The sequence below is a fragment of the Carassius auratus genome, chromosome 17 (genome assembly GCF_003368295.1).
Source record: "Carassius auratus strain Wakin chromosome 17, ASM336829v1, whole genome shotgun sequence".
Lineage (NCBI taxonomy): Eukaryota > Metazoa > Chordata > Actinopteri > Cypriniformes > Cyprinidae > Carassius > Carassius auratus.
The window spans coordinates 10,013,290-10,033,415 of record NC_039259.1 but is presented as its reverse complement, the minus strand read 5'-3'; the positions used below and the strand labels follow the sequence as shown (position 1 = coordinate 10,033,415).

Sequence of the window (20,126 nt, the reverse complement as noted above, 5' to 3'; positions counted from 1 at the left end):
TTTCAATGGATTTTAAGCGGATATGCACCCAGGTCAATGAATACAATGTTGCTTCAGAAGAATATGTTCAGTATGTCTAGACCTGTCTTAGACTCTGGGTATAACTAGTAAAGTAGCTTGAGTGCTGTTCCTCTTTTAAAGCCAATATCACAGGGTCATAGCTATTCAGCAAAAATATTTTCTGACTCATTACATTTCACATCCTATTTCTTTATAAGTGTTACTGTAACATGCAGACTTAAATACAAAGAGAAAAATAGAATGATGAAAGAAGACTGATACACCAATTTTTTTATTTTTAGAACTTGACTGAAAGAACAACTGCAAATATTTTTCTTATCCCATAAAAGACTAGGCCTATAGCATACTTATAAACTACATAACAGTGTGAACACGTTATCATTGGAAGTATTGTTACTGTGTTTTATGCGTGTGCTGTTGTTCTGACTATTTTTAATCTGATTGGTAACATTATTTTTCAAGAACTAGAATGTTCACTACGTTGTCAGTGGGTGGGGCAAATACATCTTTATTTAATTCACAGTAAAGCACAAAAAGACACGCTGTTCCAGTGAACCAATTACAGACTAGTTGTAAAATGACTAATTCCTCTCTTTCTTTTAGGTGCCTACTAGTCTGCACCATAGACTGTACAAAAACAGGTCCCCAGAACCCGCTCGAGTGCTCCGTAGTTGTGGTTGTATCAATAACAGACCACTAGATGGCGTTGAATAATCAGAGTTCTATTATAGGGATATAAATAAAAGGTTCTGCCCTAAGCATGTAAGTTACAAGTTTGTGAAAATACTACAAGTGTCAGGTAAACATAAAGTAGGTTATGAATATACTTAAGATTCACAAATACACCAGACGCGAGAGGCGCGATGCGACATGACAAATCCATGCTCCGGCACTCTCCATTTCAAATATTAATATTAATATTAAGAGAATCGTGAAATAGTTTCCTCAAAAATATGAAGCAGCACAAGTGTTTTCAGCATTAAAATAATCAGAAATGGTTACTTTGCATCAAGTCAGCATATTATAATAATTTCTGAAGGATTATGTGAAAATATTTCACAATATTACAGTGTTTACTGTATTATTTAATAAATAAAAAATAAAAGTAATAATAATAATAATAATAATAATAATAATAAACATTTTTTGATGTACGCTTTACATTTATGCTTGCTGTGTTTTGTGTTTTAACTGTTTTACTGTTTATAATAGACAGTTTAATGACAAGCTCAATGTGACAACTTGCCCCATCGCGCCGTTTGTTGTCAAACCGTTATCAAAGAACTGTATATTTTTCGATGCCACTGTGCCACAAATGTTCAAAACCATTTTGTAGCCAAAAATGTAAGGCATTCGTCTGTATAGGATTTCTAAAATAACAATTATGATATATTTATTGTGACAAATAATTATTGTCATGAATGAAAGTTACAACTAGCCTCGCGCGAAGTCGTTATGTCACCAGAAGATGGCGTCCGCCGCTAAACTGTAGGGGACCTAGGAAGCGTCGTCACAAACGCAAATGTGCTCAAAGTCTGTTTCCATTCTCCACATTTTTGTAAATAAGTTTTAACCTACGTTTTCTTTTCCCTGGCTACCTTTGATTATAGATACTTCTCCAATGGCTCAATTAACCAACTGCTGAAATATATCAACTAGCCTACTGACGGTATGTGTTCCCAGATTTTGTTCGCGTTCTTCGCTTAAAGAAATCTTAAGAAACACATTTCAGTGTATGTGCAGTTAAGGTGTCATAACCAGACTTTGTATTGACTGTGTCGTTTTGAATCACTCCAGCACAGTCCCATTCATTCACATACAGATCCTATCTTCCCAAAAAGTCGCCCATACAAATTGTCAGTGTATTACCAATACTCCACAGCGTGTCGCATTCATTTACCCTCAAACTCATAGCGGTGCTGTAACAGATTGAGGTTTTTAGGATGCTCCTATAAGTACAGCTTTGTGGATAAAATCCCGAAACCAAGCTTAAGTGGGACGGTAAAGGGGGAAGGGAGATCTTTATCCTAAAAAGCAAAATGCTGCATGAAATTTTATAACTGCAGATTGTTCCACTGGGAAAATATTTCTTGTCAGAAATTACTTTCGAATCTATTATTTTTTAGATAATATAACGTATTTATCAGTGCAAATATTTTCGTTTGTTTAAAGAGGAGGGGGAAAAACTTAGTGAAAATGTTTACAGCTCCTTTGTTTAGAAGATTAAATTTTTTTCTTTCAAATGACTTTTCCCCTTCGATTACAAAGCTTTTGTGTGCCTTTTGAATTATTTAAAAACTTTAAATGACTGTACTTTTTAATTTAACAAGACCATGTTGGCTTTTGTTAAAGCTTTTGTTGCACATAAAAGGAAACTGAAAACACAAATTCCTCGTCTCTTTGCAGCCCAGTTCATTTAATTGAAATTGGAGTGATTGTCTGAGATTTCGTCTCAAAGATGAGCGCCATGGCTCCAAACACCCCTCCTGCTCCACCTGTAATGGCCCTGAAACCCCACATTAGACCCTCACAAAATGTGCTCTGATGAGAAACCTCAGCCTGTGTGCTTAAACACAGACTCCAGGTCAGACTGACACACTTAGATGAAGCTGTGTTTTTTTTTTTTCTCTCTCTCTCTCTGCTGGTATTAAATATTCTATTATGATTTGAAGATGGTTCCTAGCACGTTTTGAACAGGAGAGCCAGAGGCTGTGAAACGGTATTGATTTGTTAAATCTGAATGAAAGGCTTTAGGTAACAGGATGGAAGAGAAAGAGAGGAAACATTGACGACATGCCCTCCAAAACAATTATCTGAAAATCACTTCCGTTTGAAAACAGCCAGGTCTGTGTCTAATCCTTGAGAATATACAAACCTCCATGCAATTTTGAGACATTGTAAAACAATGAATATAAGACCTGCCTGAAAGTACCAGACTTAAAAAAATTTTTTTACTTGATTGTCTACAAATACACACTTTATAATACACAGACTCTACACAATCAGATATCATATTTAATTGATAATACAGATAGATAGATTTAAATCTATAGAGTCCCCTTTAAAATACACCTAAATACAAACACCTCTATTGTTTTCATTTATTTTTGTTTGCACTGTTTATCTCTTTTCAATTTCTATACATTCTGTTTTTTGCAAAACGTCATAAATCATTGGAATGATCACCATGTACAGGTAATCAAACCTGTAAGCATCATTATGTTATGGATTCTTGTTTAAGTGCTGTATTTACATGTCACATGAAGGTTCAAAATCCTGAACTTTTTTACTTTGTCTAGATAGAAGCAGCTGTCTGCTTCATCCCCCCCAACACAAGCAACAATCCACCTTTGTGTGAGAGTATGAACCTTTCAGAATATCATTTCAGAACAACCCCTCTCTAGCAGTAGCATGGTATGTTTAGAAACCGTTCCCAGGTTTTGGCTCTACTTGTACATTTGACACGTCGTAGATGGCAGAAAGAGGTACGAGGAACATTAGCAGAATAAAGGTGCTAGCGATATAGAAGAGAGCCTGCTTAGCTCTACTAATGAGCTATTAAGAGCAAGATAGGACTCAAGTCTCTCCCCCTCGGCCTCTTTTGCAGCCAAAACACACTTTGTCTGGTAATGGGTGTATTAGCGGAGTAAGATTGAACTGGTTTTAGTTGGGGGTGGCGAGATAGATCTGTGTGCATGATTTTTTTACCTTATTACAGAAGCATAATTCCAGGTTTTCATTGTTGAAACACGGAAATACAATAGCACCTAGACTTTAGTGCCTTTATTTTTATTTTATTTTATGTTTCATCACAGTGTTGTAATTTAGTTTTACGAACCGATGAACAATTTGTAATTATGGATGCGTATCAATGCCAAAACGGTTTAACTGTCTATTTTAGATATTGATATTTTTTATTTTTCAATATTGTTATTCAGTTTTGCATTCAAATTTTCACATTTTTAAGTTTGCTTAAAGTGAATGTTTAATAACACTATTATATGGCACTTTTTATATGGTATATTTCTCTTTATAAAGTGTATAATTCACTTGCAGAATTTAAAATGACTTTTTTTGTCTTCATTGTTGTTTTATTTTATTATATTTTTAGCAAAAAGTTTTTTTTGTTTTGTTTTTTTTACAATATTATTTAATAAAATAGTATAGAATTTCAATGTCAGCCATTTATTGGTTATCGGCTGTAACATTAAAACTAAACAAAAATAAATTAAAACCAAAATGAAATATTAAACCTTGAAAATGTTATCACTATAGGCCAGAATTTTTATATTGGTACGTAATGGTACATATGTATGGATTTATTTTTGCTTGATTATTAATCAGTTTTTGTGACATTAAATAGTTCTGAAATGCAATCAATATTGAATTGTGGGTGTCTGAATAGTTTTACACATTCATAACATCCACATAGACATTTTAAGAAGCAGGTATTCTTAATGAAAGTAGTGATCAGTAGTCCTGGCCTTTTTTATCATTCTTATGCACTGTTTTTCCCAAATCCCCAGGAGGTTTGTAAAATCTTGGAGTTCTGTGTAACCCACTTGCTGCATCCCCCAGACTCAAAGGAGCTGCACAAAATGTGCCCTTCCCATCTTCAGGTATTGTCATGTCATGTCTTATTTCTAATTTATCTATTGATATGTCTCCCATCTGTCTTTTTGTCTCTATATCTATGTGTGTTTCTGCCCATCTCGCCTTTGTCCCTCTTCTCTTTGGACGCTGAAGTGTTTTGTTGTCTCTAAATAAATGAGGTGGGTGAGTTTTGCCATTCTGACTCTGTGGGCTTTACTTACCATCTGATGGGAGGCTTTACCAGCAGTGACACAATAGAGACAAACAGAGAGGAAGAGGAAACAGCACTCATATTGTTCTGGGATCTTCACAGCTACTTCATTAGGGGATATCTGAATAACCTTCACACAGTAATGTAAAAAAATAAATAAAAGATAGCCGAAAGCCCAAATATGCCATGTCGAAAATATTAGCATTTCAGAATGTTATGACTGCTATTGTTAACCACAGAAATGACTAAACTGAAGGTCAGGACATTAATTTTCAACACAAATCACTAAATTGTTGCGTTTTACGAGGCTTTAGACGCTGTCAGTGCAGTTTGATTTCAGATAATGTGTCCCTCATACCACTCACACGATTATAATGAAAATACAGTGGAATTTATATTTCCACTCAAATATTTGTAATACTTTTAAGTATCAAAAGGTTGAGGCGTAATTTGCATGACTGCAGGATCGAACATTTCCTGACACTCTATCTGCAGTACATGAATTGGTGGTAAACCTGGTTAACACACCAGCTTTAAACAAGAATAGTCTAAGCTCGCTGGTTTGGTGGCACTCTAGTTATTTGACCAGCATAGGCATTTTATTCATATTGATCAGCCATGTTGGAAGCTGGTTGACCAAGTTGTTCCTCCTGGTAAAGCTAGGTGAGACACATGCATTATCAAAATATGTGTTGCCTTTGTACTGTACATTATCTACCCCTAAAGTATACTGATATTTTAATGGTTGATATTAGTAACTCAAGGGTTAATATTAATAACTATTTGTATCTGAAGGGTCAATATTCATAATTTGAAAGTAAATATATGTATTACTACCGTAAAACTTGATAATAGTAAGGTTACATAATTAGTTCCTTAAATGTTGACATTTATAACTTCTGCATTCATATTAGCATCTTTAGGGTTGATATTCGTTATTTAAGGGTATATATTAGTAACTTAAGAGATGATATTGACTAAAGAGAGAATATAAGAGTCTTAAAACAAAGTAGGAACCCTCATCCCAAACCTAACATATGTTGTTCTTTTCAACAGGTATCACACAGGACCGACAGTATTCAAAAGCAAAAGCTATTTGAAGACGCCTCTGCACCAAGACATTTTAGTGTCCCACAGCCTCCGTGCAGGACATCTTCATCTTTTGTTGGCCTGGAACATCTCAGACCACAGCTGGTGCGCGTCCCACCGAACACTTTTTCCCAAGCTCGGTGCAGAATCACCCCGTTGCCCCTGCGGCCCCCTTTCGTAGCCTCCTCTTACCTTTTCTTTAAACAATCCCTCCCTCTCATCTTTTCTTTAAACAACCTTTCCCTCTCTCCAACAGGCTGCCCCACACACTCGGTAAATGAAGTTAGTCCAGCACCCCCCTCCCCATCCTCTTCTGCTCCCTACCAGACACACTCACAGAATTGTTTGTTAATAGTCCAATTAGATAATTGCCATCTTTCACTCCTTTTGCTCTCCGTTTCCCATAAAGGACTGAATGGCTTTGGGAGGGGGGGAGTTCAGCATGAAGAGGGCCTCTGGCCCTGCAAGGTGACAAGAAGGGTCTGAGTCTGTTCCCTGCTCGCAACCATTGGCTTGAATTGAATCATTGTAGCCTAATCAATGGTCTTATTGGATTACAGACCACTGCTGTTCCCCCAGATATTGTTGCGTTGACAATGAAAATAGGCGAGACTGAGTGGGTGGGTGTGTAGTGGTGTGGAAGGAGTGGAGGAGGGGGGTCGCTTTGGGTGTTAGCGTTGGGATCTCGGGCAGGTTGAGTTTTTTAGCTGTGCTTTAACAGGTTTCTTGTAGGGTAAGGTGGATAAGTGATGGTAGCATTGGATTGGGGTTTGGATTAGAGGTGCTGGGTAACTCAGAGTGGTTGTGCGCACTGTCCCCCATTTGACAGAGTTCCCTTGTGTTCATATCTTTCTTTTGTCAATCTGTGTTCATTACCACTACAGATTCCGAGCGAAGTGGATTCCATTTTTTTTTTCGTATTCCAGGTCTCTCCGCCTCCCTCATTCTTTTTCTCTGTCTCTCTCTCTCTTTTGCTCTCCACCGATCTTTTCCTCTCTCTCTTTTCGCTCTTTTGCTTGTATTAGCTCCGAGGGTGCAGCTTGTGGTATCGGGCCGTTATCCAGGGGGGAGATTCGCCAGCCTGTACGTAAAGTTAGCCCAACCAAACATCTACAGCCCGAGAGCAGGAGAACAGCCAGTGCTGGGGCATCGAGGAATGAAGTGGAACTTTTCTGACGGTCCGTAATTGCGCGTGGTGGCGATTCGAGGCAAATCATCTCCCTTGAACCTTTGCGAACGAGGGTGGAGAGGGGGGTCGGAGTGAGTGGACCCCTCAATCAGGACAATGTGTATTTCCCAAACAGTTTAGAGTATTCATGAGGTTACGCAAATGTGGAGGCAGCAAAATTACCGTAATCAATTGAAGCGGCGAGCATGCGTCTGTCCACAGCTCTGATTACCCGGAGATCAGCCTGATGTGAACGTTACAAGGAGAGGAGCTGTTAAATTGCTGTTGAATTTGGGTGAGAAGTCTATGATCATTGGGCAAGTGAGTCTGCACAGAGATAATAGAGCAGATCAGTGGACCGGGCAAGTGCTGGTCGCACATTAGCTATCTGACTTCGACTCCAAGCTGCTGATTTACAGAAAGACCAAACCTATATTACCCAGAATAAGCAGTGTGTGTTCATACCCGAATAGTTATTTCTTTCCAAGAAGGAGAAAAAGACGGCAAAATCTTCGTAGAGGATAGGAGACTATGGAAGTCCACTACAGCCAAGACTCAGAGCCTGGAATGTTGCTGAAGAATGGACTAAAGGAGGGGAAAGAGGGAAAGGATTCCCAGGGGAACATTTCAAAATCGTTCCTGAAGGACCAGCAGGAGTCCTTCTCTCCATCCGGACCGGTGGAAAACTGCGAAAAGAGCCGGACGAGCTCAGGAGATCCTGATTACTGCCGGAGGATTCTAGTTCGAGGTAAGTTTAAAAACACTCCCGTGGAGCTTTCTGTATATTTTGTTCTCAAAAAACCCCAAAAAAAACAACGGAAATCGACATAACGGGAACTTTTACTTTTTGCTTTTTGTGATAGTTCTTCTGAGTCGCTGGTTTGGTTTTTTATTTTTTATTTCTTTCCTCCATGAGTGAGTGTATAGATTTGAGCATGCACAAGTGTTCATGATGCAAATTGATCTTTGCTAAATTGAGAACTGGACAAAACTAGGTCTCGTTTGAAGTAAAACAATTATGATTTTTATCTTATCAGCTCTTTTGGTGTGTCTTATAGCTTTCTGATCCAATTTCTCTGCTGCAAATATTTGCAAATGCTATTTAAAAGAATATCGAACATATATTACTATTATCAACATAAACACGCAAATAAATAGAATAATTATAAAATCTGGAAAGTACTTTAGAACTATGTTTTTGTGAGGGTTTGATTTCTTTACAGTACAGTTTCTGTGATTGTGAGATTTCAGAAATTATTTTGTTCTTTTTATACATAATGAAAACGTTTTACTTTTTTTGCATAGATGATTATGTTGGTTCTCATTTATAGATAGTCTTACTATCTCTGCCTTTTTATAAATATATATGCGTTTATATATGCGTAACATTCACATTAAGTTTTTTTGTTTTCAGATAATATAATGTTTTTGGAACAATTTAGCTAAAAGCTGCTTGTCTATATTTGTATTAAATTACTAAGATAGTTGTGGAGCCCCTGCTGCTTGTGTCAGCTGATTGTGAAATTCTGGAGAGCAATCAGCTCCATTAATTTATTTAGGTTGTGAAGCTAAATCTAGGTCAGTCTCGGAGGCCTGCGGAAATATGAGGAAATTAACCTGATGAAATTATTGTTTTCAATTCAGCAGCCAGTACAATTATTCAGTATCTGGATTTGAATAATTATGGAGACCAGTGTGTGTGTGTTTTTTATTATCATGAAGATGACACAAAGCTTAACTAATTTTTTAAAGAATGTTTTTATTGCTCAAGAATGCTGGAGCACGGTTCTACACATCACAAAGACACAAATAACAACAAACATAATAACTTTAATAACTCACCAGCTAACATGTTTGGTGCATTTTTTAGATATTTTATTATAACTTTGGTTTTTAAAACACGCATTTATCTCTCTGTTTTAGTGCATTTACTTCATTAAATACTTTATTGTTCGACATTTTTAGTAATCATTTCTTCCGTTTTAAGATCGAAGACCAATTAGAAAAATTTATGACATATGCAAAAGACAGAATAATACAAAATTGTTTTGCAGTATGATTTGAGAGACTTTTTTGTATTTTTGTGTTTTATGCAAGTTTTTAACTACTATTTTAACATGCTTTAAGCTTTAATTTAGTCAACATTATTTTCCTACATGGTGATTTGTTAGGATTTAAAATAAAACATTTTTGTTTTAATGACTAAAATAATAAGAGTCTAGTCTGCATTTGTATGGCATTGATGTGCAATGATATAACTACAAAACACTGACATTTTTAACAGCTTGTGGTGTAAAAATAATTTTCTTGATTAAAAACTTTTAATGTTTTGTTGGTTATTTAGCCACAAAAATTGTGCAGTGTTTAATAAGTTTTGCATGATTACCTATATTACATTTTTTTCTAATGATTTCTTCTAATTATATGTACAGGTATTTTAACGCTAATCTTATAGCAGGTATGACAATTTGCTAAAAATATTTTCTTATCACATTTAGATGCCAAAGGTTCAATTCGAGAGATTATTCTCCCTAAGGGTCTGGATCTTGACCGACCAAAGCGTACTAGGACCTCGTTCACAGCAGAACAGCTGTACAGACTGGAGATGGAGTTTCAGCGGTGCCAGTATGTTGTGGGACGAGAACGAACCGAACTTGCTCGACAACTTAACCTGTCTGAAACTCAGGTACACGATCAAATACACATATCCATACACACAAATACAAGTGCATAGAAATAAAACAATCATTATAAATACTACTGAAATAAACCAGTACAATAAAAACACAAAAATAATCACGCAAATGGACTCTCCCAAACATATTTATCCTCATGACGCATATATGAGGCATAATGATGAATATTATTTAATGTAATTAAAATGTATTGTAGATGCTCTGTACAAATGAAAAGACCTGGTACCTGGTAACAAGCTGTTCTGTCTATGGTTTTGATATTTATTTAATTAGCATTTTGTTCATCCTGTGGCATCCCTTCAGACCACGTAAAACATCAGTGATCCGATCACATCTTCCTGACATTTTCTCGGATAATTCCCTTTTTTCTGCCCTCTCCATCAGCGCAATAGTTTGATGTTTTGTTAGTGGCATAAATGCCCGCTTTACAAAAATAAGCCCAGCGATGCATTTGCGGCACATGCTTTGCGCAGGGGTCAGCAAGAGGTCACAAGCTGGAGATTACATGACTGAACTGTACATGCACTCTCTCTCTCCCTGCCTCGATTTATCCCTCTCTCTCTCTCTCTCTCTCTCTCTCTCTCTCTCTCTTTACGTGTCTCCCTGGATAATCTGCCGTCCGGGGAAACTCTGACTGTAATAGTAAAGCTAATTTTGGAACCTACGTTTGTATTTGTTTATTCATTAGTAATCATGTTCATTATACCACATGTTCGCATGGCCTACAGTACTACATTTAATAAGGAAAAAAGACATGATACAAAGACATCTACTTATTCTCACTACACCACTCAATCTTTCAGTCGTGTATTGATCGGAGCTCCCCTAATTAAACACCCTGAACACCTGCAGACTGACAATGCGGTCTCAAAGTTTCTAATTCTATTGGCCATTTGAACTGTGTCACATTCTATCACATCATCACCCCACTAACGACTTTAAAATTCTTCTGCTCTCCTGTGGGGTGAAATGAAGACATTTAAAGCCCTGAGGCAGATCGGTGCTGCGAACACATGGAGCACAATAGAGTTAGCTTCGCTAATGCCCTCTCTAATGCCCCGTGCTGCAGTGCAGCTCCAATCCATGCCTTGATTACATTAAAGCTTCCTGTGTCTGTTCTTGGCCGCCTGATGAGGAGGATGAAGTGCTCTTTAATGACGACTTCGTCAAATTAACATTGTGTTCCGAAACACGAAACATTCTGTGGAAAGTGAAAGTGTACCAGCAATGCATCTAGTAGTTTTAAAAATGCATAGAGAACGACGGAAAATATTATGTTTTTATAAAGGTGGAATTGCTGGTAATTAATTTTTTTTTTTTTTTATGAGCTTCCGGGTCATAGTATCCACAAAACATTGTGAGATTAAACAACTGCAAACAACAAATGTACATTTTAGTGATTTAGAGACAATAGCAGGTTTGAAATGATAATTCAATATTTAGCATTCCATTACAACACTGATGAAACTGTTAAGGCGTTCCCTTTGTATAACTAGCGGCTGTTAAAACAGCAGCATAAGAGCTTTATTTAATCTTTATTTATCCAAAAACATTTAAATAGTATTACGATATTTATTGTGACGTATTTAAGTGGTTTATTTTAGTGTTATTTTTATATGTGACAGTTAAACTGCGTGACACAATTCTGAGATGTTAGTCATACTTCATTGTTCTTATTCCTCTGAAGCTATTATAGATCATTTGAAGTACAGCGAGTATAAAGCGTGCCTCCTTTTCTCTATAGAAAATAAATATATATTATGATTTTGTTCAGCCATTGGAACTTGATATTAAACATGTATTATCAGGAAACTGCCATTCCTCTTTCTTTGTAATCCTAAATTAAATGGATACAGTACAATTGTGTGGTTCAAAACCATATTGATCCATCCGTCCTTGCTAAAGGAGGAAATGTTTGGTGTTTTTTCAAAAGAATACACTCTTAACGATAAAGGTGCTTAAAAAGTTCTTCATAGTAATGCCATAGAAGAACCATTTTTGGTTCCACAAAGAACCATTCAGAACCAGTCAAAGGTTCTTTAAAGAACCATCTTTTGCCTACCTTTTTATAATCTGAAGAACCTTCTTTCGTTTTGTGAAACGGAATGGTTCTTCGGATGTTTGAAGGTTCTTAATGGAACCATTTAGACAAAAAGGTTCTTTTTATGGCATCGTGAATTTAATTTTTAAGAGTGTAAGTGCATGTTTTAAATAGGTTTATATTTACAGTTACCTTTAATTTAAAAATAAGTGTCACTTACACTCAAAATTAATTTTATTTTTAACTAACCCACATTTTTTTTACTGCTCCAAAATACATATTAAATTGGTGCATTAAGAATGAAATATTTCCAACTGTTAATTTAAAAAGATTTAGGTTCTACATAATCTAATTACATTTGAACTTTTATAGTTTCTATAATTAACATTAAAAAAAAAAAGTTTAACTTTGTAAACTTTACCTTTATTTTAATGTATTTATTTTTATTTTAATATATATAATTGATTTCTATTTCTATTTAAATCAGTCTGAAGTAGGATTAACATTATGCGTTATGCAGGCTTACTGTATTTTCCTTATTGCATTGCTTTTTGTTCTGTTTTCATTTCTAATATCATTCTCTCTGCAGGTAAAGGTGTGGTTCCAGAATCGTCGCACTAAGCAGAAGAAGGATCAGGGGAAGGATTCTGAGCTGCGCTCCGTGGTCTCTGAGACAGCTGCCACCTGCAGCGTCCTGCGTCTCCTGGAGCAGGGCCGGCTCCTCACTCCCCCAGGCCTGCCAGGGTTGCTGCCCCACTGCGGGAGCTCGTCGCTAGGCTCAGCCCTGCGTGGGCCGTCCCTGGGCATCACCGCTAATGGAGGCTCTTCCAGCAGCAGTAGCAGCAGCGCTGCCAGCTCAGGCACAGCCGGGGGGAGCCCGCCGCTGCCGACGGTGACCAGTTCGGGGACAGTCACAGGGCTGCAGGGATCTCCGCCTGCCCATGGGCTGTTTAGCTTCCCTATGCCCTCTCTGCTTGGGTCGGTCGCCTCACGCATCTCCTCCACCCCACTCGGCATGGCCGGATCCCTTGCGGGGAACTTGCAGGAACTTTCCGCCCGCTACTTGAGTTCGTCCGCCTTTGAGCCCTACTCGCGGACCAATGGCAAAGAAGCATTAGACAAGAAAGCTTTGGAATGATTGCTAGGCATTTCTGTTTGTCAGTTTATTGTTATTGTTGATGTTTTGAAATTAGTTTGAGCTCTGGTTATCTCCCTTTTTTTAATCGCTTTTGCCCCTTTTGGCTCATCAGTGCTGTTGTGTATCCAATCTTGCGTTTTTCATGTCGTCAACCTGCACACGTGATGCCTCTCAGAATTGTAAAAAGGTGGACTCATACTTTTCAAAAATGAGGATTTTCAGAGCATTTTGCACTAAATCAAATTTTCTCCAATTTGACACAAATGAGAGCTTGAGGAAGGAATGTAGCAAGAGATTATAGAGGGGGAAGAGAGATGAAAATGGTTTGCTGAGGCAATATTTTCGGGGCACTTTTTTTTCCCTTATACCTTTTTTGGAGCTGGACAGCTATATTCAGATTAAAAACTAATCTGACAGCTGCTGGGTAAAAACAAAACAGTACAGAACATAGACCCCCGATAAAAACTGAACTCACGGTAACATCCTTCACGTTTTCAGTTCGAAGAGCGATCTAAATGTTTGATTTTTGCATAGTGGCATTTGCCAAGTCTCAAATAATGAAATATATATTATACTGGGGTTCATTTCCAAAGGTTAGAATACAATACAGTAACACTGTGGCTTTATATACACAATTTGCTTAAAGAGGTCATGAATTTGCCATATGAAGCTATAAGATCAGATGTCTATACCATTTTGTATTCGTTTGGTTAAACATGTTCTGACTAAATGGAAGGAAAACGCTGTCACACCGTTAAATAGTCCAGTGGTCCTGTGTTCATTGTTCTCTAAATGGTTTCTGTGAGGGTTCTTCCCAAAACAAGTTTTGAAGGCAGTCTCAGTTTGTGAGTTTGTATGTCTTATATATGCAGTTTTTCTCCTCTGTGTGTGAGTGTGTGCGCGCATGAGTGTGTGTGCTGGTACTGAAGTTGTAGTCCTGGTTTCCATGTTTAGGTGCATGTTTAACTGAAAACCTTTCGAGAAAACTTTGGAGATGTCATTGCCTGGGATTAAGCTCCGGAGCATCTATGTGACCCTTGCATTATTGGACTAAATGTATTTGCTGTGAGCGGCAACCCCTCTACCAACGGTGCAAATTTTCCAGAAGAATCTGAAGCCCTTTCTGTGATCAGAGTTGAGACGAGGCAGATCTCTGAGGGATGAACAGGGTATGATTACTGTAGTATATAAGCAAGAAGATTGAATAACTAAAATTGTTATATTATTGTAAATTATTCATGTCTGTAATAAATAGATCATTAGTATATCTGCAAATAATGAAAGAATGAATGTATGGGGGGGGGGGGGGGCGGGGTTTTCCAATTGAACAGCCAATCAAAGGTCTGGTGGTGTTGTTGTTAAATATCTTGAAGTTTGTGAAACTGTGGTATGAGTGTGGATATATATTATATATAACTAAAAAAAATCTAAACAAAACAAATCTCTTCAGTCTTTCATTCCGTGTATAAATCCTAAATTCCGTGATGGTTTCTTCATGTGTCTTTCTCAGCATCAGTGTAAATCATCCAAGGTCACTTAACACTGCCAGCTCTGACCTCGTCTGCTGTGGTGATGTTTGAGAGATACACAGCCGTACATGAATGAATGGTACTGAACATCTTGAAATGACAAATATTCCTACTCTTCATGTTTTCAACTTATATGGAGTATCAAAGTTTCATATAGACAGTTGGTTAAACTGTTTGGTTTATGTAGTATGTATTATTCCCTTTTAATTTGGAAACAAGTTTCCTGTGGCTTTACAATTCAGTTTTAAATGAATATATGGCTGATCAGTGAGATACAATGAGTGATGTAAGATGAGGTAAATTAAACATTTTATTGAGGTGTGTTATGAAAGATAGACAACTGTTTTTTTTATTTTGTTTTTTTTTCAGAAAAGGATAAAAAAAATCTGTCCTTGTAATTGGATTACGATTTTATTGCACTGCACAGTTGCGTTTTTAAAAGAAAGAGACTATTGAAAATAAATTGGGAAAATCAGGGCACAGAGAGTAAAAAGATTTTTCTTTTTTATTTCATTAAATGTTTTTGAAAATTTATGTTTGAATGTTAGAGCAAAGTCTGAAGGTTGTGGAATGGCAATGAGAAGCCAAATTAAAGCAGAACTTTTTAGTGGAGTTTTGCAACGCTGAGTTCCTTCCTGAGCACCACATCCCAGCATTAATTTATATATTTTTTTAATAATCCGCAGTTTAGTTTTCCCTTCTTATAATTATTATTAATTATTATTATTATTTTTTTTATGGTTGTTAAATGTATAATTTAATTTTGTTATTTTAAGTATTACAACTTTCAATATGTGGTTCAAATGTCTGGAGTTCACGTTAAAAAACCTAAATTTAAAATATAAATTTGGTTAATATTATTTAATAGACTTTAAATACAGTTTTTCCAATTTTTATAAATCCTGCAGTTATTGTTTGTTTTTCTCAATTACTTTTAAATTCTGGTAATAAAGTTTGCAAAAAAATAAAATAAAATAATAATACATTTTTTTTTTTTTAAATGCATAAAAATCTTAGTGGTCTGGAAAAATGGGGTTCAAACCCTTGTCACAACCATTTAGAAATGTGGCCTACATTTTGTATTTGATTATATGCCGGTTTTGGCTTTAGGTTTGAACCATCACATGTTTGTGTGCCTGTTTATATGTATGCACTGATTGGAGGCTTCTTACTAAAGGCCTTTGTCACTTTTGGTACTCAAAGTATTTGAGCAGTCCCTGCCCTTGTGAGTCTTGGGAATCTTCCTTAAAAAAACAACGGTCTTGGCCTCCTCTCTCCCTCCCCCCTCGCTCTATCTCTCCTCCCTCACAGCCCAATTAGGCTGAAGGTCGAGCTGCATTGTGGTTGGGGGTGAGGGAACGGGTGGAGACGATGGGGGAGAGTGTGAAAGAGGGAAGGCGGGGGTTATTGAGTGAGACCACCAACACGTTCCCCGCGTCACATGACTAGCCCTTAAATCCCGGCCTACGGCGGGAGGAAATGCAGCATCCTGTGGGTGTTTTGTGCTCTTTGTGCGTCCCTCACTTCCTCTTTTATTTGTGCTTACATACGGTGATCAGAGCATAAACGGACGCTGTGAAAGAAGCTTGTATGAGCGTGGAGTGGATTCGTGACCCCGATGTTCCCGGGGAGTGCTAAATCCCATCGCGGCTCTCACTGTTTTTTCCTGAAGTGTCTTACATGCTGACAGGCTTTTCTAACTATCTGATCCAACAAACCATTCAGAGGTTTTCGAAAAGTGGAGCAGCTACACATCAGTAGCTTTGGCACTTGGACTTGCCAGTGCACTTACATTTTACGACACTCTATGCCAGCAGAAAATAAGGGTTACAAAATACAAAAAAGGCAACAATAACTACCCAATGACCAGAGAATCAGTTTATATCTAGATTGAAAAACTTTGATGTAAACACCTCAGTTGGTTCAATTAAGGTACAAAATTGTGCTTTTTAGTTTTTGTACCTTGCCTTCCCAGTGACAGCTTTGTATCTTTTTTCTGAGAGTGTAATTAGAGGCATTACATAAAGACTAATAAAAGTTTTGAACTGATTGGCTGCATACAGTATAACTGTTTATGACAGAAACCTGCTGACCAGGTGGCATAATACTAAGTCTATGACACATATGACACAGCAGACGTCAAGAAACAATAAATAGCGATGCCAATGGCAGCCCCTGCTGTGGTAGAATCAATACAGATGTTGTTATCAAATCACACAGGTTTCAAACAGCAATTATGCAGGTGGTATAAAGACCATTAATCGCCACATTAGAAGCAACAAGCATCTCATTGAGACACTGGAGAGCTGTATGGGTTTGGTTGGTCCGTATGAGAGGCACTACACCAAAATAGCCCATTTCATAATGTTTTCACATTGTTGTGTAATATTTTGCGCAATTAAAAATCATTTGATTTTTAACAATAGCATAATTCTCTAGTAGCAGAGGATTCATTTCCCACAGCGTCAGAGTTTCAGTCCTGCGTTTTGATTCAATTTGCGTTTACATGGAGCATGGTCGCTTCAAGCGAACAATAATAAATACATCAACACTCCAACCTCCCTCCGCCTGGACCAAACCGCGCCACACACCCCTGATGTTTTTTTTTGTTTTTTTTGTGGAAGGATTGTGAAACGGATGATGTATTTTAAGCGAGGGCATGACTCCAGTGGGTGGGTACTCTTCAGGGGCATTAATTTGCTATTTTTTGCATTCTTTCCGAAACATTTGGATTGACTCTCAAGAGACTTCACAAACGGCAGCATCACCACCGCAACACCCACCCACTCCAAACTCTAGTGCTTTTCCCGGCCAACATGTTTCACATTGGAGTGTGTGTATGTGTGTGAACTCATATGCATACAGTACGGGTGTGTTTGTGTCTCTGTGTGTGTGTGTGTGTGTGTGTGAGAGAGAGAGAGAGAGAGAGAGTTAGGTCAGAGGTTCAGATCTTCAAATCTCAAACATTAGATTTGAGTTTTGGACCTATTGTACCTGCTGCATATAAAGAGAGACGAATCTAGTGGGAGAATGAAAATCACAGATAAGTGTGTGAAGAGTGTGTTCAAACATCTGTAGCTGTCAGTTAGGTAGCGTGATAATGATAATTGAGTGGAAAGTTACACAGATGCAGATGCAAACAGATTTTACAAAAGATTAAACTTTCCTTGAATTGAATCTCATTTGGAATGACACGAGGATGAATAAATAATGATAGAAATTTGAACTCGTGAATTGGTGAACCGTCGCTTTAAGAAGATCACATATACAGCATCCCCAATGTTTTTACTCAAGGTTTAAGATTTTAGGATCAAAAAACTAACTACATTTCTCTATTACAAAATTATCCAGTGACCATAACTCTCTCTCTCATAACCTGCACCTGCAAATCTATTTTTAGTTCTTGACTGATAAAAAAAAAAAAAGAAAAGAAAAGTGAGCTCTTAAAGCCCGTATAGCTGGACAGGTTTTAGCTTTCCTGTCATATACTGCTGGAAAAAAAAGTCACCTCATTGAGGTCTTTTGTTGCTCTTAGGTGGTATTCTATCTGAAGCACTTTCAAGTAGTTTAAAACTGTGAAGCCTTAATGGAGCGACAGAGAATGATAGAAAGCGTTGGCAGCTGGATGTCTCTATGTCCCTGAAACTGACACTTAGAGAGAAACCCCATTCTTTGTGAGTTATCCTTCTGAAGATATACATGTTCTTAAAGGTAAATCTACCATTTGGAGAAACTTATAACCTTGAGCAAGTCCTCCAGGTAAGCTTTTATACAATTAGATGATTGATTTCAGTTATGAGTGAGTTTTCAGCTGTACAGAAAGAATTGTAACTGCAGACCAGATGATCAAATGTGCATAGAGTGAATGGGTGGCCGGAGAGGGATAAAGCTTTAAGGACGTTGTATATAAGGTTTTTCTAAATATACTTGTTTGCTTTGTATTTGCACATCAGGCCAAATTGATGATAGAGAATATAGTTTATATTTCCAAGTGTCTAATTTTTGTTTTAAAGGGTTTGTTTTGCACAGGCGAACATGCATTTAAAATTAGAATTTTCTGTGAAATAAATAAATAAACAAAACAATAAAAGTTTGTTGTTACATAGACCTTTTAATTGGATTTACTATTATCATGACTTGATGACCATTGGTTTTACTAGCCAGATATTGTTTTATGTGCTTCCAAAAAAAAAACTGAAAAGGTTTGTGATGAATGTGTGACAGAAGTCCTGTTTTCCACCAAGGCCACGCACCTTTGAGTCATTCTATGACAGGCAGATATTTTATGAATAATCTGTGTATTTCTGTAGTATTAGTGCCTTTTTCATAAAAAAAATATTAACTGTTTTATTAATTTTCTCGATATCAGCCAACTATGAGAAGAGTCACATTACAAATTTTGATTTAAAGAAAAATAAATATATATTTTTTTTAATTCTGACTTACAGTCATTTTATTGGTGGAGCTCTCTTAGGATGATGGGTATTGTAATAAAAAAAAAAAAATTATGCATTTAGCATACACTTACAATGCATTCAGGCTATACATTTTTACCTATCATGTGTTCCCAGTGAATCGAACCCCCACCCTTGCACTTGATGGCCCGATGCTCTACCAATTGAGCTACAGGAATACTAATAATTAATTTTTTAAATAATTTATTATAAAAATAATAATTTGTACTTATGAAGTGCTGTAGTTGCAATTTATATATTTATTGGGTGGAATAAAAAATAACCTTGTTGACTTTAAGAATTAAGAAGTTATCATGTGTTCAAAGTGTGTGTGTGTGTTCACTGTATACAATTTAAAGATGTATTTTTTATCTATGCAAGGAATCAAGAGATATGTTCAATAGTATACAAGCTTTAGTCTGTCATATAAACAACATGTAAATGAATGGTAATGCAAATTTCAAATTAGTTTAATATAAAAGTAAGAACCTTTTCAGTATTGTATGTCTTCTTTTCAATTTTGAAGCCTTAATTAACACTGTGTTGCTATTTCATAAGCAAGGCCCTCACCTCAGTAAAATAAGGTGATTCATTCAGTTACTATAAAAAATATTCACCTCATATAAATTGTATTGTTTTACCACACTGAAGAGGATTTAATTGGACTTTTTTGACACTGAACAACAGAATAGTATTCATTCATGTTAAAGTGATTTTTTTTTTCACAATAGTTTTTTTATTTATTATTTTTATTTTTTATTTTTTTTACAAATTTAATCTAAAACCATGACTGTACCAGTGAATCCCTATTAAATTAATTATTTTCATTTTATATTTGTAATTATATTAGATAATTATGAAAATGTATTTTCATAAAACGTTTTCATTATTTTTCATTAAAACGTCTTTTTACGGCAATGTTAAAAAGTCCACTGTGTTAAAAAATTATATTCTTATTAACTGGGACAGGCAAACCCCTAGAAATCTTACATTCTTACAACTAGCTACTTTTGGTGTTAAGTGATTTCATGTTAGATAATATTTTATCAGAGGGATTATCTAGTATTTCTCAGTTAGCACTTCTCGCAAGTCATGGAACACAAAAGTGTTAATTCGTGAAAACTGTAAATTCGTGAACACTTGCAGATTCATGCACGCGCTTGTTAGCGCTTACGCGCACGTTTTT

At 36.6% G+C, this 20,126-nt stretch overlaps 1 protein-coding gene across 1 annotated transcript; it reads left to right on the top strand.

Moving 5' to 3' along the window:
- Positions 1 to 1,514: 1,514 nt before the first annotated feature.
- On the top strand, positions 1,515 to 14,258 carry vax1 (ventral anterior homeobox 1). Its single transcript, XM_026285727.1, has 6 exons — positions 1,515 to 1,690; positions 2,428 to 2,605; positions 4,548 to 4,640; positions 5,882 to 7,830; positions 9,581 to 9,768; positions 12,409 to 14,258. The coding sequence occupies exons 4-6, from the start codon at positions 7,614 to 7,616 to the stop codon at positions 12,955 to 12,957; spliced, it is 954 nt and encodes a 317-aa protein (XP_026141512.1). The 5' UTR covers positions 1,515 to 1,690; positions 2,428 to 2,605; positions 4,548 to 4,640; positions 5,882 to 7,613; the 3' UTR covers positions 12,958 to 14,258.
- Positions 14,259 to 20,126: the final 5,868 nt, after the last annotated feature.